Source organism: Helicoverpa zea, chromosome 3 (assembly GCF_022581195.2).
Source record: "Helicoverpa zea isolate HzStark_Cry1AcR chromosome 3, ilHelZeax1.1, whole genome shotgun sequence".
Lineage (NCBI taxonomy): Eukaryota > Metazoa > Arthropoda > Insecta > Lepidoptera > Noctuidae > Helicoverpa > Helicoverpa zea.
In genome coordinates, this window is record NC_061454.1 from 1,341,246 (window position 1) to 1,351,884 (window position 10,639).

General features: G+C 34.5%; 1 protein-coding gene across 1 annotated transcript in view; it reads right to left on the minus strand.

Moving 5' to 3' along the window:
• The window catches only part of LOC124646223 (dedicator of cytokinesis protein 7), a 48,503-nt gene extending 46,447 nt beyond the window's left edge, over positions 1-2,056 (minus strand). The window contains exons 1-2 of the mRNA XM_047186330.1: positions 1,895-2,056; positions 1,718-1,790 (exon numbers count right to left, since the gene is read on the minus strand). Of these exons, the coding sequence (XP_047042286.1) occupies positions 1,718-1,790; positions 1,895-1,929 (108 nt within the window). The 5' untranslated portion in view covers positions 1,930-2,056. The remainder of the gene's footprint in view (positions 1-1,717; positions 1,791-1,894) is intronic.
• Positions 2,057-10,639: the final 8,583 nt, after the last annotated feature.

The following is a 10,639-nucleotide window of genomic DNA, read 5'->3' on the forward strand; positions in this document are numbered from 1 at the left end:
GCACTGAGTAGTTCCACATGTGAAAACACAAGTCATAAACCTGTTATTTACCAGAGCGCACATACAAGCGAGACACAATTGATTTTTTTTAAATAAAATAAATAAAAATCATTTTATTTTTTAAAGTATTACACTGTTTACACTACAAATGTCAGAGTTACATGGAAAATTATTTTAGTTAGTGAAATTGAATTTATAAATTAAAAGTCAAAGAAAAGTACAAAAATGTCCAAAGTAAATATCATAAGATGTCCATTATTATTATATGTCACAATATGTACAGGCGCTGGCGTGCAGCTGCAGCCATCTCAGTAATAAAGGAGTTTTATTGTCATATAATCACGATTATATATGAGAGTGGTTAATAAAATTGAAATAATATAGTTTCATGTTTGATTTATGGATAATTTCTCTTCGGTGCAAAGAGAGTGTGATGTGTTCTATGTATCAGGTGGTCTAGGGGTGGCAGCATCACAGGGGCGGCAGATTTCAGAAGATAAACACAGAACTGGTATTGAGAGGGTCCAGAGGAAGTTTATGCGATATCTTGATTTTAAGGCGCAGCAGTACTCAGAAGATTACATCCATCGTTGCAAAAGGTATCACTTTCTACCTCTTTACCTGAGACGTGAAATTAATGATATATGTTTTTTACTTAATATTGCAAATGGTTCTATTGACTGTCCTGATTTGCTATCCAAATTAACACTACGTACCAATAAAGTAGAACTCCGTCAACAACCACTATTGGATATACCTTTTGCAATGACTAATTATAGACATAATTCCTTTTTCTTGAGAAGTGCTAATAAGTTTAACAAATTGGCGCGGGAACTTGATATAGACTTATTCTGTACTAAAACAAATACAGTCAGACGACTTATAGCTGACTCATTTTTTGGATAGGTAAAACTCTATAACGAAACATTTTTCTTTTTTCTTTATAATACTTGAATCACTTGGCACGCAACATTGGATAGATACTTATTGTTATCGACATGTGTCTATTATCTGTGGAGGCTTGTCATTAGCGATATGATTATTGTATATTGTAAACTATTATTGTATTAGTCTGTAAGCCTTCTTAAAATAAAAATAAATAAATAAATAAAAGTAAAAAAAAAGGTATTTTTGGCCGAATTTACAACAAATATCGAAAATTATTATTTGTAAGGTTTGTACATGGGGCAACGGAAATAAAGTATCCGACACTCTTTAAAAATATAAATCCGGCACTGCTATGTATTCAGATAAGAGTGCTTCTAAGAATTATAATGGACACATAATTAAACACAAACAATATCATTCAACAAATTCAAAATCACAATGAAGTACTCCAGCATAAACTTTCTCTTTACATAAGTTAAATTAGAACTGTAGATTCATCTCAAGAATAAGAAAGCAGGTGCTGTTATTTAGACATGCTATAACTTACCTTATAATTTTCGAAAAACTTTGAATATACATATAACACACTTGTGAATAAATAAAATGTTAGTACTTACACTTTACCTGGATTATGAAACCTGAGTTGAGACAATAGCTCAAGTATTGGCAAATAGATTAACATATTAGTATGAAGTAACGGTGGCTAGAATACCAGCAATCAATTAGTAAACTATTCAAAGCATGCACCACAAATAAGGACAGGGAAAGGGTGATTCATAAAGATTATGTGTTAAGATTTAATATATACAGTTTTAGTAGGATAACTTACAGAAGACGAGCAACCAGATAGAGTCCCGACCTTCGACTGGTTAGAATACACCTTACGAGCCTCCCCAGCATTCCTATAAATAGGGAAAAATCAATTTTTGCCGTATTTATAAACGATAAAGACCGTTCATGCATCGCCAACCAGGGACAGCGCTACAAGGGCAGGAGAACCATTTACCCGGAAGATTGCTGGTATTTACGTCCAAGAGTCATCTAAAATAACTTTAATGAACTTCTTACTCAGTAATAAACGTTATTTATTGATTATTTCACATAAGATTCCGTTAAAAAACAAACATCCACGATTTCTTGTTTACAGATTTGACATTTTCGTTTTTTTTATTGACTTGACAGCTTGGTCTTGGGTTGCCATTTTAGTTTTGGAATTTTTACGGTCCAGTGGTTGAAAGATTTCTATTTACATTCCACTGGAAGATAATAAAATAATAATTATATTTTTGTGACTAAATATTTGTTTTTTGTCTAGTATTTATGTATGTAATTTACAACATTTTGTTTATTTAGGTAAAAACTTGTATGAAAGCGCATATATTATTCAGTTAACTACATGCTATAATGAGCTTGAACTTGGAAAATAATCTGAGGAGCAAGGTCGCATTCAAGTCTTATAACTGTGTCCAGACAATGTCACGCGATACCTAATTACCCTAAGACTTCCGTCAATCAATTAATGGAAACGTTTTATAATCTATTGGATAATATTATTGTTCAAGGTAAGTATTTTTAGCCCCCGATGCAAACGGAGGGGTGTTATGTATATTATAAGTTTGACTTCTAAGTGTGCAGAGTTTGTCTGTGTAACCATAGCTCTTAAACGAATAAACCGACTTGGATGAGGTTCTTTTGTAAACGATTTAGCTAGCTAACGAAAGATTTATTGTCTCTTGAACACTGGGTTTTCATCATCAGCCTATCGCAGTCCACTGCTGGACATAGGCCTCTCCAAGTGCACGCCACTGAGATCGATTTTCGGCTTCTCGCATCCAGCTCCTGCCAGCCGTCTTGCGCAAGTCATCACTCCACCGTGCCTGAGGACGTCCTACACTACAAAACATAATGTCTAATTTTTGAGCATTTAAAACTACTAAGGTAGGTACATCAGGGGCCCGATTCTGCTAAGTTTATAATGTAAAAATTGAATAACAAGTGAATCGCAATAGCAGTTTTAACCTTAATTCTACTACTAGGTTATATAGGTAAGACCAATCGTGTTTCAATGACTTTCGATTGGTTTGTCATCGGTCTGCAATTTGGTCTATAGGGTAGTTTGCTCTACAATCATATTGCAATCGTAAATCATTTGCAGACAATTTGATTCATTATTGAATCACAGAAACGGATAAAAACGGAAAAAAATAGCGGAATACCACATACGCTTCAATCGTAATTGAGTCATGATTGGATGGCAGTTGGATATCAATCGTATGTCGTAGCAGTATTGGCCCCAGAACTGTTAAAAAACAAATGTCCGAGTCCAATTTCCTATTTATTATCTTTAATTTTATTTTTAGAAAGTTATTTACATATTTACAATGCATATAAAAAAATAAAACTATCCTAGTAAAAAAAAACTCTTCCAGTCGACAGCGAGAAAGACTGAGAAAGTTTGAGCTGTAGGTATGTCGGTTTTGTGAGCGATTATCTCAAGTTGGGCTGAACGGATTTTGATGCGGGTTTTGCGAAGCATAGCATTTGGCATACTTTTGACAATGTTCTACGTATATTACTGTAGTTGGTTAGATTTTTGAAAAAAAAAAAGTTTTTCAGACACAACATTGTTAAAAAAAAATCTCGCAAAAACAAAACCCTTTGACCATCCCACGCACGTATCTCATGCTATAAAATCTGCGAGACAAACTGCGCATATGAGTAATCCGTTTGTTCTGTTGGCGCACGTTTTGAAATCTAATTGGATTGTTGGTCGCGTGGTGCGGGCTTCGCTGACACGGGACCCGCACAGATTATACACGCACTTGAAAAAGTGCGCTGTTTTTTTTCTGTGAGGTTTTTTTTTGTAGAGGGACGTTCATTAAAGTTGGGTAGGTGTTTTGTTTGGCACTACTAGGAGGTACTGAAAAATTCTCAATGAAAAAGATCACTGAGAAATTGATGTTCGCAGTGAGTTTCTTGGTGTGATAAGTTTACAGTAAACATTCTTTGATTTATTTCGGAATTGTACCAAATACATAAGATACAAAAGACATACTTTGATCTGGCTGAAAATTTAGCCAAAGATATGAGATTTTGTAAGCATGCTCTCAGTGTTTCTATAGACTACTTAATGAAGCAGCCATCTCTAATCAGAGTTTGTCAGGTCAATGACTGATCTAGCTAACTTGGTATTACACCTATAATACTGTAGTAGATACTTACTATCAAACACAGTCACGACCGAATACTGAATCGCCACTGAATTGTAAGGACTTCTGAAACATCGAGTGAGTTGTCTCATGTGAGTTAGTCACGAGAGTCAGTCACATTAAGTATCTGGGAGTCATAGTCGATGAAAATCTAAAGTGGAGTCGTCAAGTATCCACTATCAGTGCCCGACTTCGAAAATTGACCTATATTTTTAGGCAATTGCGAACCGTGGCATCTACTAAGCTGTTACTTACGACGTACAGGGCATTGTGTGAATGCATTCTGCAATATTGCATTTGTTCCTGGGGTGGAGCGGCTAAGACAATCATTATTGAACTAGAGCGAGCGCAGCGCACCATCCTTAAGGTTCTAATGTCTCTGCCATACCGTCATCCTACAACCGATGTCTATGAGCGAGCTGGCGTACTTTCTGTCCGCAAAATGTATTTGTACCAGATCCTGCGTAGATATCACCGTAAAATGATTCCTAAGCTAAGTCCAAACAATAAAAGACGCTTTAGATGTCCTGTACCTACCGTGAAATCGACTTTTGCTCAGCGTCACTATATCTACAGTGCTCCTCGTGTCTATAATAGAATTCCCGAAAAAAACATCCAGAAACTAAACAATCACGATTTCACTAAGTATCTCGTAGGCTGGCTAAATAGTATGGATTACGACAAAATTGAAAGCCTCATATCTTTACAAATCTAAAGTCTGTTTCAACAACAATAACAAAGCACATGCACACACACACTAACACATCACACATACACGCACACCACTCACACATACACACACATAAACAAAAGACGGCGCGCAATCAGTTAAAAATAGTGTTTAATTTAGTAAAGAACACCATTATTAATTATTTTAAATACCTATTGTTATTTTATTATATATTTTATTATAATTTTAAATCAATGTTTTGCTCTCAATTGTAGTAGTACATATTTAAGTTTTCTGTAATTGGGGAAGGAACTGTCTCCTGAGATACAGGCTAACCACCTAGTTCAGGGGACAGAGCTTCGGTGTATTGTGTCATATTGTGGTTTCAATAAAGAGATATTATTATTATATTATTATTATCGAATTATCTGAGTACATAAACTGCGATACAAATACTTTTAATTAGGAAATAAAATTAAGTAACGTTTGAATATTTGGCAATTAAAGCCCGTAAACCAAAGTCAAAACGTCGACAGATATTAATTGATAGCAAGAAATTAATAATTTGGTAACAAAATCTTCTAATCATTTCAGAAGTATTTATTCCTGCAAAATCAGGTCAGTATATTGCAAAGATAGGTAGGTATATTAAAATCACCTAAGTAAATAGATTAAATTAGTGCATCTGTCTTCTAGTTGTCATCTAGTTATCTACTAAAGAGAAACACACAATTTCAGTTATTAAGTTTCATATTTTTAGACATAACGCGTTTAATATTAAAATAAACGCTGGCCTATTCGTGTGCGCTCCCTCAAATTGTCGCCATTTTCCTCAATTTAACATAAACTTTAAATTATGCGCGTAATGGCCTGCCACATTTCATATTACCTAGTTTTCTCGATTTTATATAAGAAAGATTTCGTTTAAGAACTGAAAAGTCTGTATTGTGAGGCATTTCAGTTAATTGAATTATTTTCATAGATTAATATTAAGACAATATAAAGACGAGAGAAACTTGGTATTTAGAACGCAATAACTTTTCAGACAAGAGAATTTTGAATCGGATGCCTTTCAAAACACTTCTAAATGTCTTACAATAAAAACTATTATAATTATTACACAATTGTGTAGTTACTTTAGCTGTAGCAGTTTTCAAAAAGTTAGAACTGGTTAAAAAGTTAAGTTAGCAGTGATAGTCGTGTTTAAGTGAATTAAAATGTTCTCTCTCGTCTGCCCCGCCCAAGTACGCAGGGCGGCTAACCGCCCCAGTGTGCACCGCGCTGCCACATAGTACGCTTGTCTCTTCGCCAAAACTTAAATAATAACAAAAACAATAAGAAATATCGCTTCAATTTCACAAAACCACTGCATAAATTAAACGTTATCGAACAATTTGTATTCAAATTTGAATTTAGAACTTATTTTAACAGTGTTACCATTCTGTGTTGTGTTTTGAATTAAGAACAATTTATTTGTTAAGACATTAATTTTGTATTATATAAAAATAATTGATACGTAAGTGCTGCTGGACTGTACCTCGAATTGCAAAAAAATAGGAACTCCCGCTATAAAAGAGTTCCGATATCGATAAAAAGATAATACCTACCATAAATAAATATTGATAAAGATTATTTTGTAAGAGCATAAAATTAGGTTATTTGTTTATATGTAGTAAATAAGTGCTAAAATAAAATAGAACTTATATTAAAGTTAAGTACAGTGCAACAGGTGACCGACACAACGACACTCGACATGATTCTGTATGACGTGAGTACATCATCAAATATTAATTTGTATTTTTATGAATTAGAAATTATGCCAACTTAGATAAACAACTTACTGGTAAGTACATCAGCAATAGAGAAAATATTCTAGCAAAATAGGCATGTATTCATTTACATACCTTAGCCATAAATATGGCTGCATCAGCTGGTCGCAGCTGGAGGGATACCTAAGATACCTTTGAGTACAGACGCTACCAGAGACACTACTTCATGAGAGAACCATATCCTGAAAATAAAAGTAAGTAGTAATAGAAAATAGCTATCATCGTGAATCTTGTTTATCAAAATATTGATATGCGATAAAGTCAAAAATTACTATGCTGATTTCCATACGGTGTGCCCCATTACATAGAGAGATTCATGTTTTTTTATCTAGGTTTAAGTAGGTGTACATACCACGGGCGCAGTTAAGGCTCTTTAATTCTATATTTTCTCACATTTTATTCAATAATATAACGATAATTTTCTAAGCACTATTGCCTACAGCGTTATTAGTAGAACGTTTTACTGCTTTCTTCTTTTAAGCAGTCACAAAAAATAACCACGCGTATATAAAATGTATAAAATGAAATATCGAAATCTCTATAATAATAATACACTGCGCACTCAACTGAGCGATTAAAACCGCGGTTTTCGTTCGTACAGAACCGTACCTGCGGTCGCGTCCAATGCTAACGCACTTTACCAATTTCCATACATTTGTGAAGTACACAGCAGCAATCAATAGTGGAGTCACAATCAGCTCGGCTGTCTGTCCGTACAATGGGTAGTTATTGGAGTAGCTATCCTTGTTGATCCCGGGGGAATACTTGAGTTGATGACTAGCGAGGTGTCTTGGCTTCGTACTGATATAAGTGAAGGAATATTCATAATAAACCTTCCTACTAAAACTCAAGCTAAAATCATATCTTCAAAGTTGGCTGCAAAATAGCACTTTTTGAACTTCTATAGAAGACAGTCCCCGATTCGCTTATTTGATTTGTTCTACATGAATTGCTCTTTCTATTGGTGGAAAATGTATTCAAATATGTTTGAGCAGTTTTGGGTTCATCGCTGACAGACGGTCTGACGTGGACAGACGTTTTGGAAATGCATACCACTTCCTGGATTGATTTTGATTTCCAAGTAAATTAGTATATTAGCGTATGAGATAATGTTTTGTCCTTTTAGCCGATTGTCGGCCACGGCTTATACATATGAGGAGATCAGTCAGCTGTAGCGTATAGGTCTTTAGCGGTAGCAATACTTGTCCACAGTCGTATGTTCCGCAGCCACTAGTTCTTGCGCCTGGCAACGCGTCTTTAACAATTTATTTATTTCATTTTCATTTCGAAAACAAAAACTGCATAATGGATTTTAATGAAAATAATACAGTAACATACCTAAAACAACATAATATCCAAAGGCTACTTTTTATTCGGATGCGACGAGTGCGACGAGCTTTTTTTGAAACAGATAAAAACCAAGATTTTGAGTTCGACGAGTATTCATCGAACATTCCAGAAATAGTTGCAAGTACATAATGATTCGTGTAGCGTGAACCTCGTTCATCAATAGCGCTGACATTTGGACTGTCTGTATGTATGCGCACTTACCGAGTTCCAAGTGAATGCTCTGCCCCGTGTTTTTATTGTCTAAGTTATAAGATCCAAGCGGTTAAGTCTTTATCTATTAGGGGGTACTTTGAGACTGGCATCACAGTATTTGGTAAGTAGATATATGAGTCGAACATTTTAAGAAAGACTTGAAATGGTATAGTTAAGTTTTTAGTCTACCTCTATGACGCGTTGGTTAGTTTAATTTTTCAGTAAACTTGAAGCAAAAATAGCTGAAATTAGCGTGTGGAATATGGCATGGTATATTTTGGAAAAAGTACATTAAATCTCACCTAGAAGAAAATCTATCGTCCTCGGTAGTATTAAATGCTAAACTAACTCTTTGTAACTCTGTTTGTTAATAAAAGCTCATATTATCATCTGCTGACCCTATGTTGGAATCGGCTTCCAGTCTAACAGTATGCAGCTGTTCACAAAAAACTAAATAGCATCATGTAAAATCTACATTGTAGATAACACGACCGAACCACAACAACACAAAATTTTATTATTAGCAACAGTATTTCCAGTTTACAGTGCAAAATTGAATTTCTCCGCATATTATGTTGTGGTTCATATAGTTTTATAGTTCAAGTAGAAATCACTTGCACGGCTACTCATATATTTTTATTGTTTTGTGTAAAGGAACGTAAGTCTGGTTACTACGTGTAATGGACTTTTGTTTCGGTGCTACGAATCGTAGTACTCGTAGCAAGTGCTACGGATTCGTAGCAGTGTTGGTAAATTGTCCGATAAGAATTAATGTTTTGTGTTTGTGTTTTTAGGGGATGTTAAGTTTTTAATTTGTTTTTAGTTGTAACCGAATCAACAGAATTTTGAGAATTATTATCGTATTAAAAAGTGTGTATCTAAATTCATGAGTGCACTATGTACTGTGGAAAATGTTATAACACAGATAACAAATCTAATTCACATGAAAACAAAAACATTTAGGTATTAACAACACAGTAGCAGTGCTATTCTGAACAGCTAATATAAATAACTTACGCATATAAATATTTCTTAACAATTGCCTTTTCTCACAACTTTTCATAAAGTTCCGCATTTGTCGCTTTTCTAAAGTTACAAATACTAATGATGAGTATTATGAGGATATACACACTCTATCCTACATATATTTTAAACAAGAAAGTTACGTCAAAATACTCAATTTTGATACTTAGTTATTTAAACTTCCTTATACCTATTTAATTTCTCTCAAAGGCGAGATAATTCAAAGACTATTTAAATTATAATCGGTCTTAATACGAAATTCTGAGAATGAACGTGTCAACGAGACCTTTGAAAGTTCTAGTTGACCTTTCCTAAAGGGTCTATCTACTTCTAACTTTACATTAATTATAGAAGATATATTTAACCCATCTTGTAGATACAAATAAGCGAGCTTTCGATAATGTCAAATGGTTTACTGAGATTGGAAAACTTGTATTTTTTTGCCGGTTTCTGATAGTCTGTTAAGTATCTAAACTTTGCTTTAAAAGCTGGAGAGTTTGTTTGTTGGCTTGAACGCACTTTTCTCGTAAAATACTAGTCCAAAAAAATACTGAAGCTCATTGGTCGAGGAATATGTTTCTCAAGAATCACTGGGCCGCTGTTAAAAAAGTATTTCAGTGATAGACCCATTTTTTTCACTGAAGGCTGCATTTTCTTAGAGTGCGCGAAGTAATCTTTACAGGACATGAGTGAAACCGCTGATAGAAGTTACTACATACATAATTAACCTATTAACATTGGAAGTACCTAATTCTTATCATCTTAAACATTCCCAAATCGCTACACTTACCTTAAAGTAGCCATTTCACTCATTCTTAACTGAAAGCAGACACATCGCTGCCAATCATGACTTGAACTGCTAACGAAAACGAAGGACAATGGCTTTACAACGAAATTAAACTCTATTCCTTAGTGCAAAGAGCTCAGTTTTGATTGGTGTCCCGAGATAAGGTGTGAGGCAAGCTTCGGGGTTGGACGGCGCGCGCAGCATCTAGCAGGCTAGGGATGGGGTCGTGGTTTGTCGATAATTTTAATTGATGTTATTATTTGTTTGTGGTAGATGGATGTTTGTGTTGGTATTGAAATATAGATGTTTAGAGTTTTGTTTTACAAGTACTTTGGGATGATAACAGCGGTAAAGTAATAAGATATGACCTTAACGCAAAAGTATTTATCCCCATTTGCTAATATACAGAACACACATTAAAATTACAATAAATAATGAGCAATATTGACGTATAAATCTAACCACAAAAAAAATTGTAGCACGCAGTTTTATATTAACCGAAAACTTATATCGATAATCTTGTCCTCTCACTAGCCCATCCAGTTCTCTTCCCAGCCGTGATGGGAGTATACAGCCAGCCGCGCTGCGGCTAAAATTATAACAATACAGAAAAAAAAAACATTTCACAATCATAATAAAACCTTTTTTCAAAGACTTTGGTGACGTATAATGAGTGATAGTGTGTTTTAAA